Genomic DNA, 18,382 nt, shown 5'->3' with positions numbered 1-18,382 from the left:
TGTCAGATAGCCGTGTCTGGGCTATTTCTGGGGTGTTTTTGTTCCACCAGCACCGTCTTTCACTAATCAACAAGACCAATAGAATAGGCCATCTGAGAAAAATGTGCTAATGCGTGTTAAGAAAGAAAAATTAAAATTCCCTCGTCAGGCTGCTGGGAGTGGTTGAACTCACAATGGTTCGCCATTAGCTGAATTTCAGTCAATGTGCTGTATCTTGTAATCACACAGGGCTTTTGTCAAAGAAAGTATCTGAGACTAGGGGAGCAACAGGCTAAGCTGTCAGACGGAGTTAAAAAAAGAAAAAAAAATCACAGTGAAATAATTTTATAAGCAACCCTTCCACAGCAACAAAGAGCTTAGATCAAAAGTTAGAATGCACAATCCAATTGTGGGTGCCCTGAGCCATTGATGAGTCACTTTTGTGGCCTCGACAGATTGACTGTGGAGACACAAAAGAAGTTATTTTTAATTTCTTTTGAAGGTCATTTCAGTCACTGGTTTGACGTACATTTCGAGCAGTGTCGACCGTTGGCAGTTTGAGCCCTTTCAAGCAGCCAGGGCTGAATCTGATCACCTGGCAACAACAATAAAAGCAACCCAGTCTCGAGAACATGTACCCACAGCACACATTCATCTGAAACTCTGGAGACAGGCATGCCCGGCAGTCATACTTCAAACCCTTCCTTTCAACAAGGCATACTCTGGCCGGGGATTAGGGATTAGTAAAACAGAATGGGTTGGCTCATAGCTCTGCCATCTCATTTCACCTGACATAGAAGTAGTACAACTGAATTCTTTGAAAACAAGGGGAGATCTCTTTTAGAGGACAGTGCAAGAATACAGAAAACAAGCACAGGCACTACACAGTGATAAAAGACTCCACTGAAAGAGCTCATTGGTAGATGGCTGTTGGGAGCAATGCTTCATGGGAATGGCCGATGAGTCATTAAGAAGCTTACAGACATTCTGGCAGATGAGATTTTGCTCTTCTAATCCAGGAGATTATATCACACTGTCCTACTGACCAGGACTGCTTCGATGTACAATACTGTTATTTTTTTCATTGAAATCTTTTTTTGTTCTCACAAGGAGATGGAGCCCAGAAAAAAACCCCTGAAAAAAACCGCGATGGGCTGCAGCAGAGAACCTGAGTGAACCCCAGTAGCTCCCAGACGAGTCCCCATCCAACGCCTTCCTTGGCTCGGAGGGGCTCTCTGTTGGCGCAGGCAGGGATTTGCAGTGTCTTGGTTGTGATGTAGCTTGGGTTTAATTCAATTAGCATCCATGTGGGCGTCTGCTTTAAAAAATACTTCAGGCTGTCAGTCTCATTAGCAGGCGCTGTGCAGCAGTAGCAATTTGTGGATCTGAGGCCACACCGACATTCAAAGTTACATTCATAGCTGAAAAGAAAATCCTTGGGATTTCTGTTGTGCTGCCACGCTTTCAACGGATGGTGAGCCGTGGCAGCTTTCTGAAGTGAGACACAAGGACATCCTCAACCTGTGGGGACATGGAGAGGCCCGAGCTCGGTACAGAGACGGCGGAGACATGCCTCTATGTGGAAACCTGGAATGGTCTTGGGGAGGGCGACCCACTTCATGAGCCCCCCCAGCCTCACAAAAGCAGGGACGAAGAGCAAGTGAACAGCGCATTTGGAAGCCTGTGCGTCCCTGGGACAGAGAGCGCAGAGGCTGCTGGCGAGGGGGGCCCAGATGGCAAGAGGAAACTAGAGAAGACGCCCAGTTTCGGGAAGACAGTACGGTTCCAGTTGCCCCCTAACAGGGAGGTAGATATGACGAGTGTCCCCACTGAAGAAAGCTTCTTCCCTGGGTACGAGCTGCATGAGTGGACTGCTGCTGGATTTGAAGAGTTATTTCAGGATGAGGAGTGGCTGGACATAACAGGTAGGCCTATCCAAATGAAACATCCATGCCATAACGTTATAGGTAGATTAGCCATGCTGTTTCTTTCCCTGCACTGTCTATGAAAAACAGAATTACACCGAAGCAAACCAAAAAATGTATCCTGATGGATCTGTCAGTTATGCTAGTTTCCAGGCACATTGGTCACTGGAGAGTTGGTCAGGGGGTGGGGATGGCTAGCCACTGTTTTTCTAAGGATGCTCCTCCTTTTGCAAGTTTAGAGTAGAGAGCATTCCATGAGGAGATGGGATATGACTGCTACACTTAAGCCGGCGTCACACTATGGGACTCGACACAACTTCTAGTTGGAGAGCATGTCAAATTTAACGACTGCAGTTTCTGAATCTCGCTGCCTTTTCTGTCCTAGCGGGTGTCAAATTATATGACTAGGAATCGCAGGGGGTGACTAATCACACGATTCCCTCACGACCTTTCATCACGGTTCCAAATCTCGTATTGCGCTGCGAAAGTACCGCGAGGTCGCCTCATTTTGGCAGCCAATCAACGTGGAGCACCCTGGAATAAGAGGAGGAGCACCGCACACAAGTGAACTAACATGGAGAACAAGCAGGTAGTTGTCACCTGTAGTCTGTGCTCTCCTTTGTGACGTGAAAAAAAAAGAAGAGGATAGGCTGAAAAAATTGGAGTAGACCACATTTGTTTGGTCGTGGTACTTCTGGTTGAGTGGTCATTGGCTGTTGACTGTCGCAGACACAAGAGCCCACCCCTACGACTTGCAACTCTCTATGAGAAAATCAAACCAGTTTGATTGTGTCGTAGCAAGTCCCAGAGAGTCGTAGGGGCTGTTAAGAGTGCTATGACTCTGTCACACTACACAACTGACGGTAACGAACTCTCTACAACTCGCTGTGATTTTTTTTATGATCATGTAAATGAAGGCCACAACTGAAAATCCTAGGAAAAGTCGTGTACTGTAGTGTGACACCGGCATTAGTGAGCAACAGCTACTCTCTGTATAGTAGTTTAAGAAGCGCAGGCGGCCTGACACCCCACCCTGCTCTCTGTGCAGAAGAGGGCTTCCTGAGGAAGAGAGTGCTACAGCCTGGGCAGGAGCAGGCCGCCAGCCCGAGCTGGGGTCAGGAGGTCACTGTGAAGCTTCAAGGGGTGCTGGAAGATGGCACGGTGGTGGAGAAGGACCCCAAGCTGACCTTTGTTATAGGGGAGGGCGATGTCAACCAGGTGGGCTGCTCCATTCACAATATACCCGCATGTGTGCAACACTTTTCCTCTTTACATTTTCTCCTTTGTTTCTCAAACATCACAGTAACTACAGCAATCTGCCCCGTGACATTGTTAAGTGACAAATAAAAGCCCTTGGTCCTTTCTAGGCTGCAAATGCTTTTTTTTGCCTAAAATGGCACCTTTGTACTTACTTTCAGTTCATGTGAGGCAAACTTTGCTCTTGTGCAAAATAAACTTGAGTAAATGCTGTGGAATTGGCCAGCTAGAGAAACAATTATCAATGCTAGAGAAAAACAAATAATTGTTAGGGTGAATGTTTTCCAATTAATGTTTGAAATGCGATAAAGAGAAACAATTATATTCTCTTGTTTTTGGTAAAGTCGTAGAATTTCAATGGGCCTTGCAAGTCCTTGATCTGAGATTAGTTTATCCAGAAGCAGCATCTGTTCTTGTCTGAAAGAAATATAAGGGTTACACTAACACAGATAACCACTTACTATTTTATTTCATTTGTTTCAAATTAGATTTGTGAGATTTGTTTCAATGTTTTTTCTCTGCAAACAGTATAATTTTTCGAAACATTCTCAAAAAGAAAGAAATGATATTTTGAACAGCAGACAATGAAACAAGATGTTAACTAGAAATGGAGAAGGGAAAAGTATTTTTCTGTCACAGTTATGATTCGCACAATCACACTTAAACTTGTGATGCAAACTTCATTACAAATAAACCCAAGAGTGTTTCACCAAAGGATGATTGTTTCCACTTCAAAAAGCGAATTAAAGAATCCCATTACTGTGACAAAGACAGTCTGCACTGACACTCTGCTGGAAAAAAATGAAGGTCACGCCAGGGTCATTGTGAATGACCCAGGGCTTTATTACTGTACAATTTATAAGACAAATGCCACACTGGTTAAAAGATTTACAGAATTTTATATAGATCTACAATCTCTTTTAAAATTCTTTGCCAGTTATTTAAATTCTTTGGTAATTGTGAACAGCTGCGTTATAAAGAATTATTTTCTCCTTGCTAATAGGCTCTGGAACTCTGTGCCCCTTCAATGCAGTTGGATGAGATTGCTTTACTGATCACCGACTCACAGTATGCTTATGGCCAACAAGGAAGGTATGAGATCTGTCGTGGGTGCAACATAAATGCTGTACATTTTGGGCTCTGTGAGGGAAGTGCTATGGGACAATACATAAGCCAATAAAATCCCATTTTATCTTACAGACCGCAAAGCTAGGTAGATGGCTGGCAAAGATCTTGTTAGTTCTTTTTCCTATAGCAATCTATGTACAGCCTCTGCATTTATGTGGCTCTTAGGCAGTGGGTGGTCTTCTAGATTGTTTCCCATTTTATGTCATCTTAACCACAGACTAGACAAATTAGAACAAGTTTAAAAAAACAGGAGTAATATTTAATAGATTCCTCATGATTATCATGTTTATGGCCCTTGCTGAATTGAAGGAAGACGTGCTCATAATGAATGTTCAACCAAATCACTCCACTTCAAGTGGACAGAATGGAAAGTATAATCTTTCCACGGAGGCCGGTTTTGAATTTGCCTTGAGAGATATTAGTATATCTTGGGTTATCGCACTTAACGAGTGATTCAGCAGTTTGAGTCTGTTTAAAAATACACAACTAATAAGAAGAGAGAAAAACGCAAAGAGATCTTAAAAAGAGAAGATGGGTTGCTTACAACTGTAAAAAAACCTGGATCCTCATGTCTGGTGGCACCACAACCGTTTTGTGCACAGCTTCTGTTTGCTCCTCTGTGCAATCATGAATCAAGGAAGGCCTGATATGATGGCAGTACAAAAGAGCTTGGGCTGTTCATCAGCCCCATTTTAAAAAAAGTAATCTGACATCTTCTCACTGGGGAACAAAGTCCTTTTGTACCTGTTGGTCACTGGGAGCACTCCCATCGTCAGCATAGCAGTTAATGAAGCATGAACATGTGGCAGATGGCAGCTTTAAAACTTATTCAGGGATTCCAAATCCTGAAACCCAAATCAGACACTTTAATTATAGTTAATGAGTTTTGTTTTACAAACCAGAATCAATTAAAAGGCCACTGGCTTCACATGTATAAATCATTTCATCCTCAGATTGTTATTAACAACCGATCATCAGGATAAGATTGTGCTGCTTGAAATTACACACTTTCTTAATATATAGCAAAAACATCAAAACAGGTTATTGTAAGAGAATTGTAAGAGAATTGATGAGGGGACATGATATGATTAAATAGAGAACAGTTAAGGATTTGAATATTCACTGATTTTACATTAATTCTGTGAAGCACAAAGTGTTACTTCAAGCATAATGAGCTTGGAATCAAAGACTTTTTTTTTCAAAGAAGATAAATTATTAATGGGATCACTATTGTTGTGTGTTTTGGGACATCTAAACTTCAAAGCTCTGCAGAGCAGTTGTTGCACAGGGTTATTTCCTTCACAACTTTAAAAAGAGTTCTCCTGAGGACAATCTTCACATTACTGGATTGCAAGTTGAGAATGTCATTGCCTGCAAGTTGCTGATAAATTCCCAGTAATGCATTAGGGTTAGAGGTTAGCTTGTATTGTGCATGGATGGATGTTTTAAGAAGAGTGCTGTAATTTGGTTCTTTAGTCAGTTTGTTTCCAGCAAAGTAAAGCAAGAGTGAAGCATCGTAGAGCGTGCTCCAAACTCGACACTCTGAATCTCTTTTATTATTACAACAGATAGATCATCTTTCTCCTGGCTATTTAGAAGGTGAACAAAATAGCACACTCTGATGGTCTGTGGTCAGTCTGTTGGGTGTTCACAGTGTGCTCTGTCTGCACACACTGATCCAAATATCATAAACCTCTGTGTCACTGTGCTGTGCAAAGCTCTGCATGTTGCAACACGTATGCCGGTATGCTGATGCCTTTGGTTTTTTAGGAGAGCAAACCAGAATAAGCTACTTCCAAGAATAAGTATTTTCTTTGGCGCCGTATTGTTCAGTCAGGGCCAATACATTAGGAGGAAGGAGCAATCAGCTCAACATCTGTCCGGTACTGGCTGAGCACGTTCAGAGCTTGGAGACGATCAAGCAGTGGCTGGCAGCATGGGGGAAACAGGAACTGGTGTCGAAACACCTCGCGTTGCTTAACAGAAACCTTCAAAGTGATCCAAAAATGTCTTCCGTCTTAAATTATAGCAAATGCATCCTCCAGATACAAGGCCACTCTTACAAAAGTTTGCTCCAGTTACTGTCACATATGTTGCTACGTTTACCATGTTAATACCACTTGCACCACAGCAAGCCAAAACGCCTTATGATATCCCATGTTGCACCTAATGAATTATGAATCAGTGCCCCTTTTGTAAGAGTGTCCTGGTGTATTTGAGAAGGTTTCCCATATTCCCCCCTTGATTGCTCTGCGCGCGGGGCTGTAGGTGTTTATGTGGTGCGAGTGAGTGCTGTGCTGCTGTAGCCTCTCCTGTGAATGGGCACCCGGCAGGAAGGCAGGGAGGATGCTGAGCTAATGGCAGCCAAGTCGGTGATCATTAGGACTGTGTATTGTTGGGCTGAATATAGATTTCCTCTTGAGAGAGTCCCCCACAGCTCTGCAGTGGGGTTTTATAAAGGTGGCAGACTACGCTGCTTTATGACTTACTGCTCTGATTGTACCTAGAGGTGGAATAAAAACTCCTTTACTTTCTTCAAACAGTAATAATATCCACCTGAGTCCATTAATGTAATTCCATTGCTCGTTTGTACACAGAGGATACACATTCATGCATATAGCTTAATAAAAAAAACACATCCGCCTCACAGGGTCTTCAGAACAGGACAAGAGCAATAGATCTGCATATTCTGTTCATCATCTTCTGCAGCCACTGAAGGGAGCAAAGATCCAGAATAATCCACAGTCACAGCGCAGTGCAAGATACAACAAACCTCTGGTTTGAATGATAAAACTCTGCAAACAATGCAGCACATAGACTGAGAAAACTTTGCAAGCTTAGTTTATATGTGCTGTATGTTTATGGAAATCTTACTAGGTTACTAATAAAAAAAATATGTTTAAATGACTGCAACAGAACACATATTTCATTAATGGAACTAGACAGTGATGGCCTAGCTCAGCAGTGAAATGACAGAGAAGGAAAGTCATTTTGTCTCTCTGCAGTAGCTTGTTGAGGTATAAATTGAGCTCTGTTGGTAGCCTGTTGCTGAATTTGAGGGCTGCTCTGCGCAGTGCCCATCTGAGCTGCCAGCACTGTGTCCAAGTCACCTTTCTGATGGGAGGGAGCACCTACTATAGGTTGTTGCTCATCTCTTTGGCAATGAAAAAGTAATATCCAGACATGTTCTGAGATATATTTCCAATATTAACATTTGACTGACAGCCACAAACAAAAACATTGCTATAAATATATTCAAGTTCACTATAAATTGAATTAGAATTGTTCTTCTTTTTGTATAGAAATAAGGAAGAGAGGGGTACTAAAAGACAACTCTCCATTCTTTCGCGCAGTCAAAGATTTCCAATAATCATCAAAACCATAGCAATTAATGGAAAGCAAAATCAGGATCCCTTAACCGTGACTTAATTATAAATCACTTCCATCCAGAGCCTGTGAAACTCCTGGAATTTTCTGACCTGAGTTCTCTAACACCACCAAGCCACTCTCTCTCTAGACTGTACAATCGTATACGGCTAGGGCAGGTAATTTCAGCGTCATTTTGCTTAATTTTCCAAGTGTCATTTTAAACATTTGATGGTGCATATCACACAAATCACATTGCAGGCATGCAGATGGTGAACTAATTTTTTGGAATATTAGAGACAAAACCTTGAAAGACTTTATTCTGCTGAAATGTGACCTAAACCTGTTAAAGCAACATTACATATACAGTAGCAACATAATATATTATTCAAGACAGTAAAAACACAGGAAAGCATGCCAAAGCAATATGCCAGAAAAAGAGACTTAAATCATATACTGCCTGTGGCAGGGGTGGAAGGCTAAATTCTGAGAAGGCCTCAAGGCTTTATTAGTTTCTGTTTCAACTTAAACTCTCAATTAACCAATCTGCTTATTAGCCAAACAAGAACTATTTCATCTTGTTGTTTTTCAAGGTCCTCTGAAGCTCACGATTTAATTATATATTTGTCTGTCAATAACTATAACAAATTTCAGGCCTTGACAGAAGAATTGATTTTTACTTTCATTTACTCAAGTATTTCCCATTAATTATTGACACAAAAACCAGACAACTCTGGCAGCTCTCTAGCACCTGGGATTGAGAACAGCAGGATTTTCATTTGCTTTTTGCTTAGGATTGTCTCCGATTTCCTAAAGCAGCTGTAGAGGTTTAATGGTGTAAATCTAGCAAGGGACAGCAGAAATAAGAAAGACAGGAGTGGATTTGTTTTGCCACTTAAACATAATTAAAGAGAATTATCAATACATTACCTGGCATGGGTAAAACAGAGCACATTTTAAGCTTTGGAAGTCAACCATTAGGCCTTCAGCTTCCCGAATAAATGACTAGAAATTATGTTTACCACGAAAATAAAATTGAACAGTGTCATTTATGACTATTAATCACATCTGCTAACTGAAATGTGAGGATTTATCTACTGTATGAGCAAGGGTCTTCCATTATGAGAACTTGACACAGCAAGTCTTTATGGTAATAACATTAATCTTCTTTATTTTTAATATTTGCGCCTGTGCATTTATACACCATGGTGTGCACTATACTGCACCATAGTGTGGTCTCATGGTATCATGTTTCACCACATTTTGTATGCCTCAACGTGTATTTACCATGCATTCTCTGTGTTTTATTGCCTTCCACTCTGCTTTTACTGTGGTATTTCACGGTACTTCCACAGTGGACATAAAGGTACTGATACACCTTCATCATACAGACTGGAAAAGGCAAATATTATGATGCAGAGGTGCCCAAGTGAACTGTTACACCGCAAAATAGTAAAGTGAGAAAAACACATAACACCCAAGCTTTGCATTCCGCATTTCAAAGAGCAGACCATTCCACCCTCTCGATGATTTAGCTGATATAACTTATAAAAAGTGGCCCCCTTGTCAAGTGGCGTATGAATGCAGCAGGCACAGCTCTGTCAAGAAGACCATGGAAAGGCTCAGGAAAGAGACCGTTTCTGGGAGAACAATCCAAATCCCCTGAAACTGGTACCACCTGGAATCACCCTGTATACTGTGATTCCACTTCCGAGAATCAAGTGTATCTCTCTTGGCAGTTTTCATGCTGTCTCTTGTGGTCTTAAATAATGATAAAATATCCCCACTACTCTGCTGTGTTCAAATGTTGCAATTCTCTGCCCTGCTGTAGCAAATGTTATCAATGAATTATTAGAGTATGGTTCCCTTAACCCCTACAAGCAGACTTCAGACTCTGCTCCCTCTCCTTACTCCTACTCAGTAATTGGCATGCAATCTAACTTTGCATTGTTGGCTAAGTTCCTAGAATGGGCTGGTGCCGTTCATGTGCATGCTCACTTATCTGCAAATAAGCACATATAATAAATCTTTTTCAGATCAGGACCTTAGTGCTGCCTTTGATATGGTTGTATTCCATACTGCTGAATAGATTTGAGTGGGTTGTTATGATGACTGATCTGCTTGGTTGTGATTAAAATCAGATACTAAAAACTGTTCCAATCATCTGCTGTTCCTTGGTTACATATAGTGTCCTACAAGACTTCGGTCTTTGCCTATTTCTTTTTCATATCTATATGTTATATGGGTCATTTTTTGGAAGGTATGTCATCAATTTTGATTTGATAACATCTTAACATACAAAAATTGACGCAACTAAACCTTTTACATCTGAATTCTAACAAGACCACTTATACTAACGATCTCTCCTTATCAATTGGTCCTCACTTTCACTGTTGATGGTTCTGGAAAAAGTCCAAGCAGTCTGGTCAGGCATTGTGGGCTTGATTTTGACTCACGTCCTGTATTATAAGTTCAGTTTTGTGAGGACGTCTTTTGTTCATCTGTGTAACACTGAGTGTAACTGCTTGCATCTCTCCCAGTCTGCTGCAGAAAAGAAACTGTGTGTTGTTGTCTTTTCCACATCTGTTTTTAACAAGTTACAGCATGTTCAGTGCTCAGAATCTGGGATTTCAGGCCAAATGTGCATGAGCATATATCACCTGTTTAAGATTCCTTACACTGGTTTCTTCTGGATTTCAGAATACAAAAAGAAGCAGAGCAGCTCCTGGCACTACCACGTGCACTGTTAATGCCCTATACACCTACCTGTCTGTGATGAAGTGGCGTCACACATCCTCATCGCATGACCTCATATCAGATCTCTGATAAGATCTGTCATAATCTCTCTCACATAGTCATCATTCACGTGCCCTTTCTTTATTGACGTCATTTCAGAAAATATGCAATGGATGCATATTATATTATGTTGTATTTATATTTTACTTATTATTGTTTGAAAAAACATATTAGTAGTTTCATTTGTGTCATACCTGTTGTGGTGACACAACGCTGCCCTTGTCTCCAGTCTAGTCCTCCATTTCAGGTCAGGTCACAGACCCTGACTCACCTGTGGTTTAAGTGGAGAATCACCTATCTCTCAGGATCTGTGGAATCTGGCACACCCAGCGCAATGGTCAGTTAGTCTGGACTTAATCTTTGTGTCTTATTGGCAATCTGGTCTGTATGCTATTTTCAGTGTACTCTGCTAATTTGTGTAATCTTGTCTCTTTTGTCTGATTGCTTTATTGTTTAGTGCCTTGAAACTCATGCACTCTGAAAAGTGCTACAGTATATAAAACAGGTTATTATCATTAACAGACGTGAACTTGAAACATTTCAAGTCTACCTGGAACATGTTAGAAATAGTATCCACAAGGGCTAGAATAAGAGATACAAACTCCCCGAGAGTCTTGCTTCGCATCCTGAAATGAAGATGGAAACACAAAGACAGGGATCCTGACAGGTTGACATCTTGGGGCATCTCCACTCAAAGACCTCCCTAGAGAGCTCATACATATGAATGCCAGCCGCTGAATAGAAAAAATACTGTACAGTAGTTATAATACTCTGGCTGTCACTGCAGATTGGAAGCCTGACGCTGGAGTTATAAAGTCTGAAAAGAGTCAATAAAGTTGTCTTGTGTCTTTCAAAGGCCAACTTTGATACTCCTGAAGCAGGAAAAAAACAATGTCAGCTTCTTCAAACACACAGAAAAGGGGTTGCATTAAGGTAACATAGGAGAGGTTATAAAGGAGAGGAGACCATTTGGCCCCACTTGTTCGGTTGCTAATAGCTAATTGTCTAATATGTTTTGGAGGGTGGGCACAACTCTTTTTGAAGATCCACAATTGGCAAACCTCCCGTCTTGGGCTAAAAAGTAAAGCATCACCACCATCAGAAATACTTTTTTCTAAAAACAGAAAACATATTTTGCAGATTTATGTACCGAAAGGGAAAAATCAGTTTTAATGTGTTAGTCAAGAGAAGACCTTAATATCTCTAATGCAATGTTTCATGAACCGTTGGTGAACTTGTGACAACAAAAGATGAAGAGTGGATTTTTTAAAACTGATGAACCTTAAGAAGCTAAGTTAACATAAATGTTTAAAAATCTGTTTTAAATAATTTTTAGAGGTTATAGTTTGTCTGTTTGCTTCAACTGCGATTACACACTTTGGGATCACTCAAAGCACAGTCATTTCACTTTTTCAAGATTTAGGGTCTTGATTTTAAAAACGTTGCATGGACATCATCCTCCAAGAAGTGAACGAGCTTTTCTGTAGGCTCAGCCATTAATCTTTCTTCAAGACTTTCTGAAAATGAAGACTATCACATTAAAAACTGAAGAGTTTCTATCCAAATTATAACCATTATTCTAAATAAAGGCATGTTCTTGCAGAGCACTCAACTCTTTCTGAATCTGTCACATTGCTTATGAACATGCGTTTTTCTCCTGCTAATCCCATTGCAAAATATGTATTCACTGCAAAAAGCAAAAGAGAGAAAAGAAATTGCATGCAGCTGTAAAAGATAACTGTTGAGGTTGGAAAAGATTTTTAAGAAAGATTGCCTCTTGTCTGCTTGATGTGGCACATTCATATTTAGAGAAACAAACTTAACAAAACTGATACACAGTTCAGGCCAAATATTTAAAAGCAGAGTTCTAAATGAATAAAAATACAACAGCACAATGATCGAAGCACGCTTACAAATTGTGGAGACCCTGCATACAGAATTTAGGGAAAGAGCGTTTCTTAAAACTTGCTCGACTACCCCAGTCTCAGCACCTGTCACCTAATGATCTGTTCTGGGAAGAGTGAGATAGAACATCTAAATAGCCGATGCCTAAGAGCCCAGGAATGAATACAGAGGTAAAATCAGAGCACCTTTAAAACATTATTACTTGAACGGTTTGAATATACAAAGTAGTTATTAGAGGAAAAGAATGTTCAGACTGGTAGTTTGGAGACTAAATCAAGTTGCTTTTTTATATTTTCTTGCTCATTTAAAATGTTTGTTCAACCACTAAATACCACATGCTGGGCTTGGAAATCAATCTTTGTTATTTTAATTCTTGATTCATAACTGCCTTTAAACTTCTGGCCAGTTTTGCACAGCAGATTGGCAATCACAGTTTCCACGGTAGATAAATAACCAGCATGTGCCCAGAACCTTCTCAATTCCTGGATAGAAACTATATTCAACAATGTGACCTGTAACAAACCCCAGGCAGAAAGATAAAGCCATATGAAGTAAGCATCCGTGTTTATCGAGCTTAAGAAACAAACTATTTTAAAGCAAAATAACACTGTAAAAGTATATAAGAAACAGAATACAGAAAGTGTAGTGAATCGAGCCAAAATAAAACTGGAAAAATAAGAAGACCAAAATGTGCCAAAACCAGGGCATTGTTAAAGTGCTTTGAACCGCTTATTTGGCTAAACAAAAAACCCAACAGGGGAAATATTTTACTGTGGCAGGTCTGGTTAGCATACTACTGGGCACAGGACATTGCTTAAAGTACACACGGATATAGGCAGCCATTCAAGTGCTTAGCATTTGCACAGGCTAAACAGCCTTATCAGCCATCAGCCCTATTAGACAGGAGCACTCAAAGTGCCTCTGCCTCAGCGCTCACCTCAGAGGCAAGCTTGCTAGGCGATGAGAAGATTGCACACTCTTTGCAAAGGCAGGTATGGAGTTGGAAACAAGATCATGTTGCTGCCAGACCTTCTGACAGCAGCACAGCTTGCATTCATCCCAATTCTTTGTGCCTTCTGCACATGCTTAATGCCACATTGTTCACGAGGGAACTTAATGGACATGAATTGGAAGTATATCCAATAGATCAAAAAACAATACAGGAATCTTCGATTAATATGCTTCAGGAGAGGAGTCTTGTATTACAAATAAGGACAGAAAAGTGTTCCGTTTCTCTCTTACCAGTAGAAAATACAGTATTGTGCTATAGGTCGTTGTGAACGACCACGTTTTCAAATTCTCTGGCTTTTGCTAAATTGGTTTAACAGGCCGTATTGTGTTGTACTGGGAATAACCCACCTCATTTCAGTAACATTAGATAAAACCTGTAGCTGTAAGAGTCCACACACCTGTAGCCTATGAAATGTCTGTAACACACCAACCTGCACAGAACAAAAATGAACTGGTTGACATGCAAGAGTGTGTAAACATGCCATGTGGTGACTTTAATAGAATCATCTGCCATGGTGTGGTCTCTGACACTCAGTGCTGCGTGTGAAACAGACGTGTGAAATGAGACACGGAAACATGTGGGTGTCATCACCATTGAGAGAAATCCTGGCTCATCAAGCCCAACAATTAGGAGAAAAACTCTTTCATGCAGAAAGATGAGTCTACGTGCCATGTGATCAGTGTTCTCTTGGCTTGAGCTGGGACTCTGGAGTGAGTCACCGCTCTACTTGGGACGTGGTTAAGAAAAAAGTTCGGAATATATGTAACGGCTTTGGCATGTCCATCTCATTGCATTCCATTATAAGTTGGTTTTGGACTAACCCATAATTAAATGCAGGATTCAATTAAGTCATTAAGGTTGAATTAAATTATGGTTTTAAAAAAGTTGTGCAATGAATGTGCAACATGATTGATGTCTCAAGGTTGTCTGTTTCGGCACTACAGTATATCATCTTGGAAGGAACATCAAACTCAGTGCAACACCTGGCCATCAGCTTGCTTTCTGCTAACAAGAGCATCACAACTAGGCAAGTTTTTCCTTCTCCAGCAAGTATTTACATCAACTGGTATCACTAGAATCATTTTCTGCGATGTGAGTCATTTTTCCCACACTGATAGTATTTGTGTTTCTCAAGCTGGTCTTAGGATCATGTCCTAAACAAATATACACTTGGAGAGGTTGCGCAAAAGACCTCAACAGGCAAGCTTGGTAGTCTCCGTCATTTTCAATTAGAAGAAAATCGAACAGGTAGAAGAAAAATGCTCACTTAAGGGTCGGTCAATGTGTGTTAACTTTAAAAACCACAACTGCCTTTGCAGACTAGGGAATATCCAGGGAAAGTAATAAACAGTGTGTGCTTAGTTAAGTATCCTGACTCCAGGGAACAGGGGGTGCGTGGAGAATACCTCAGAAGTGCTTTTATGAGCTTCTGCTCTTCACTCCGATTATGCCCCACACATACAAAATGAGCAGCAGTAAAATATGGCTGATAATAATGACAGTGACAGACTGGTGATATGTTGTTGTGCCCTGAAGCCAAATTCAATTCAGTCACGGGAGAGTTGGTGTGGTGGTGTTGTGTTTTTCCATTATAAGCAACAAAATTCTGCTTGCTGGTCTGAAACATTGCACATTCAAAAGCCAAGAACCTAGTATTACTGAAGCTGGTGCCTAAGGTGAGGTGACAGACGACTCTCCCAAATTAAATTTTTTGATGCACAGTAGCTGAGAATCTGCTTAAAATAGGCAGAATCTGCTTAAAAACAGAGGCAAGTTTGTTCCCATGTGTTGCAGTAAATGGTTCCAGGCAAAACAACATCCACAAAGAACTAGAGAAGGATATAGTTCCTGCTTGTGTCCACTCCTTCAGCACACTGACATTGACAGTATAGGTTATCCAAGAGATAACACTATGCGTAGACGGTAAGTAGTGTATCTTTCGCAGAATGTGAGTCGAGTTCCGTGTAGGTCATGGACTATTTAAGATGGACCAGTTATATCTTGCTTGAAGAGCCAAGTGACTGTGCATCTCTCCATCATTTTCTCCATTCTTTATAAGCAAACAACATTCTTACTCTGTCAATAGAGGCAGAGTAGCTTCTCTTTCGACAGCAGCTTCACTTTCGACAATGTAAGCATGCAATAATACAATACAATACAGCAAGCAGATGGAAAAATCCAACTCAATCTTAAATATTCTCAACAGTTGGTGTTCTATTCTCAACAGTTGGTGAAATGCATTTTTACTGCTAGTGTTTTTTTAAGGCCTTCTTCGTGGCCTCATTACATTCCCATAGCTATCTCCGTGCCCCCTGCCACAAGCCGGCTGTGTGAGGGAGAAGCGTGTGTCACCCCGATGAGACACAGCTTGTGTGGGCAACACCCCAAGACACTGCCAGCAGCTCCTCCTGTCACGGCCACGGCTCTGAACCTAAGCAGAGAAGTCGTTAGAAAAAGTATTGTAATCGAGATGCAGAAATGTACTCTTTGCTATAATTAAATCTGCTTTCACTAGGAATGACAACGCCCAATATCAAAGTGTGACGAACTATTGTGGAGCGAATATTTGGCTTAACCCGTTTGCCTGAGGGCCGACCTCCTGGCCATAGGACGAGGAGGCCAGGACCCCCCTGCAAGGTAACCAAGGGGTCGCTGCAGAGGTGGAGTTGGGGTGGAGGTGGGATGCAAAAGTAGCACGCGAGGGAGAGAGATATCACATTTGGTATTTATAGCATTTGGTGGAGGAAGGACGAAGGGACTGATTGCTAATCACTGACAGCTGGGAATGATTGAGCGTGGTTGTGTTCATCAATCCCGAACTTTCGTTAAATAAACTCCATTTCATGAGTTAGAAATTGGCTGAAGGATCGCAACTCAAAGCAGGAATCCACCAAGGGAGGCTTTGCTTTTGTACCACACCTAGTTTCAAGACACAGGTGCTCCTCTAAGCCCTATGACTCCGGATTTGTTCATGGACAGGAATGTAGGAAGTGGACAGGCAGTGGCTTAGTGAGGCATCCCCAGCCTCTTTCCATGATTCAGGCCACTCCCTTCCATGTCAGACATCGTAAAGAATGACATCACTATCACCGGACATGTGCAGGCAGAAAGCAGATACCGGGAACTGGGAACTTCGTGTTAATAAGTTAATGAAATTGTTAATAATAGTAAATAAAATGAGACAATGAAAATCTGCAAATGCATTTTATATTGATACATTTACATGATAAGAAAAAAACTAGTCTAAATAATACATCCACTGCATTCCGTATTGAGTAGAACACAAATCATAGCAATGGGGCTCACAATCAGCGCACTACTACAATATGAGTTACATTGGATATTCATAAACGATAGCATTAGTAAAGAGAGACAATTCTTTGAATTCTATAGTTTGGAATTGAAATGAAATGAATGATGTTTTGGGTCAGACACTACATGAATTTAAGTGTATTTGAAATTGTGAACAGGAGGCATTACTTTGCTCTAAGGGTGGAGGGACACCAGAACGATTACCCATCTATGTTGTTCAAGCTGATAACCCTGATTTCCTTGAAGAAACAACTGGAGGAGATCTGAATCCCCCTCATTTGTAAGCTTTTTTTAGTATTCAAGAATCTGTAACACACAATGTGATACACATACTAAAATCAAATTATGCTTAACAGCGGAACACAGTGTTCCCAGTACTTCCGATTTGACTTTTTACAAGAAAATCACTCTTAAATAAACCCTCTTGAGTCACTAAAAATAAACAAAAAGTTATTTCCCTTGAGTGTCTCCAAGTCACAGATGAGCTTTTTAATCAATAATATCTCCCAGAAAGTTTTACCTTGGTGTACTGTGGTAGAAGCAATGCAGAATTCAAATGAAGTTGAGACCTTATGGTAAAGTCATAGAAAGAAAAGAGACAGGTGTGGTAAAAAGCAAGAAATCACAAAGCAAGCCTAGTAAAATCTGAACTTGCTGAAGGGAAAGTTGGTTGAAGGCTGCTGTTCAGATCTGAAAGGCCAGAAAAAAAGCCTTCCTGTCTCTCAGTCTAAACAAACAGAAATGCAAGACTTAACTGATCACACTTTGCTTCTGTTTTCATGTTGGCATTTAGCTTAACCTTTAATCTATCAATGATGTCTGGAAGAATGTAAGAAATAATAAACCTGGTCTTCCTTCACCTTTGTTTTCACCTGACTCAGCCTTGTACAGGCACTAATTTAATCTGCAGCCACCTGACTGCGAGCCATTTCCCCTTTTTCACTTATCTCTGCTAAACTAGTGCCTTATCAGATCTGTGGAGGCACAAGTTCACTTGTAATGTGATGCGGCTTTGAAAGTCCCGAACTTCTGCTTTTCAGTGTAAGAAATCTTCCAGGACAATTTAGGAAGGTTTTCATGGAAACTAGTTAAATAAATCATGTCTCCAGCAGTTGCAAATAGACAATTCACTCAGTCATAAATGTACACCATATTCCTGTTAACTGTTGTGTTGTACAGCTATCGCAGTTCTTTGTTGTGGTTAAATTCTATGAGTTTACAGCTACAGTAGATAGCAATCACACTTTGTATACAGAAGTGCCTCTTGTCACTCTTGACATATGTCCTTCCCCTTAGTTTCAGCCTGTTTCTGACAACCCTTAAGAAGACCCCATCATGCAACCGATTTAGTTTCATTTATTCTTTCTGTAAAATATTTCTACTGTGCCGTTCACTGCTTACATAAAGCTTTTTTTTTTAGTTAAAATAAAGTTTACATTCTGCAATATGCAGATCCAAGTGAGAAACATTGTGCGCCGTCACTTTTCACTACCAGTCCTGACTGATTTCCTACCTCCTGTCTACCTGTTTCGGTCACAACTGATAGTTCCCCTCTCCCTTTCTGCAGGGACTAGGACAGATGTTGAGTTTTTTTTAACACCCGCATATACCTATCATACTATACATTATATACTGTAATTGCATGTCAGTGAATAAATCAGGTGGGGAGCTGCGTCAGCATGCGTAGGCTGCAAAGGAACAA

The 18,382-nt window shown here is 40.8% G+C and overlaps 1 protein-coding gene across 1 annotated transcript in view; it reads left to right on the top strand.

Moving 5' to 3' along the window:
• Window positions 1-1,510: 1,510 nt before the first annotated feature.
• fkbp16 (FKBP prolyl isomerase 16) overlaps window positions 1,511-18,382 on the top strand; it is a 51,197-nt gene continuing 34,325 nt past the window's right edge. Inside the window, exons 1-3 of the mRNA XM_088922339.1 lie at window positions 1,511-1,904; window positions 2,953-3,122; window positions 4,165-4,253. Of these exons, the coding sequence (XP_088778465.1) occupies window positions 1,511-1,904; window positions 2,953-3,122; window positions 4,165-4,253 (653 nt within the window). The remainder of the gene's footprint in view (window positions 1,905-2,952; window positions 3,123-4,164; window positions 4,254-18,382) is intronic.

This window comes from Atractosteus spatula, chromosome 7 (assembly GCF_055471065.1).
Source record: "Atractosteus spatula isolate fAtrSpa1 chromosome 7, fAtrSpa1.hap1, whole genome shotgun sequence".
In the NCBI taxonomy this organism is placed as follows: domain Eukaryota; kingdom Metazoa; phylum Chordata; class Actinopteri; order Semionotiformes; family Lepisosteidae; genus Atractosteus; species Atractosteus spatula.
This window is presented reverse-complemented; position numbering and strand designations above follow the sequence as displayed.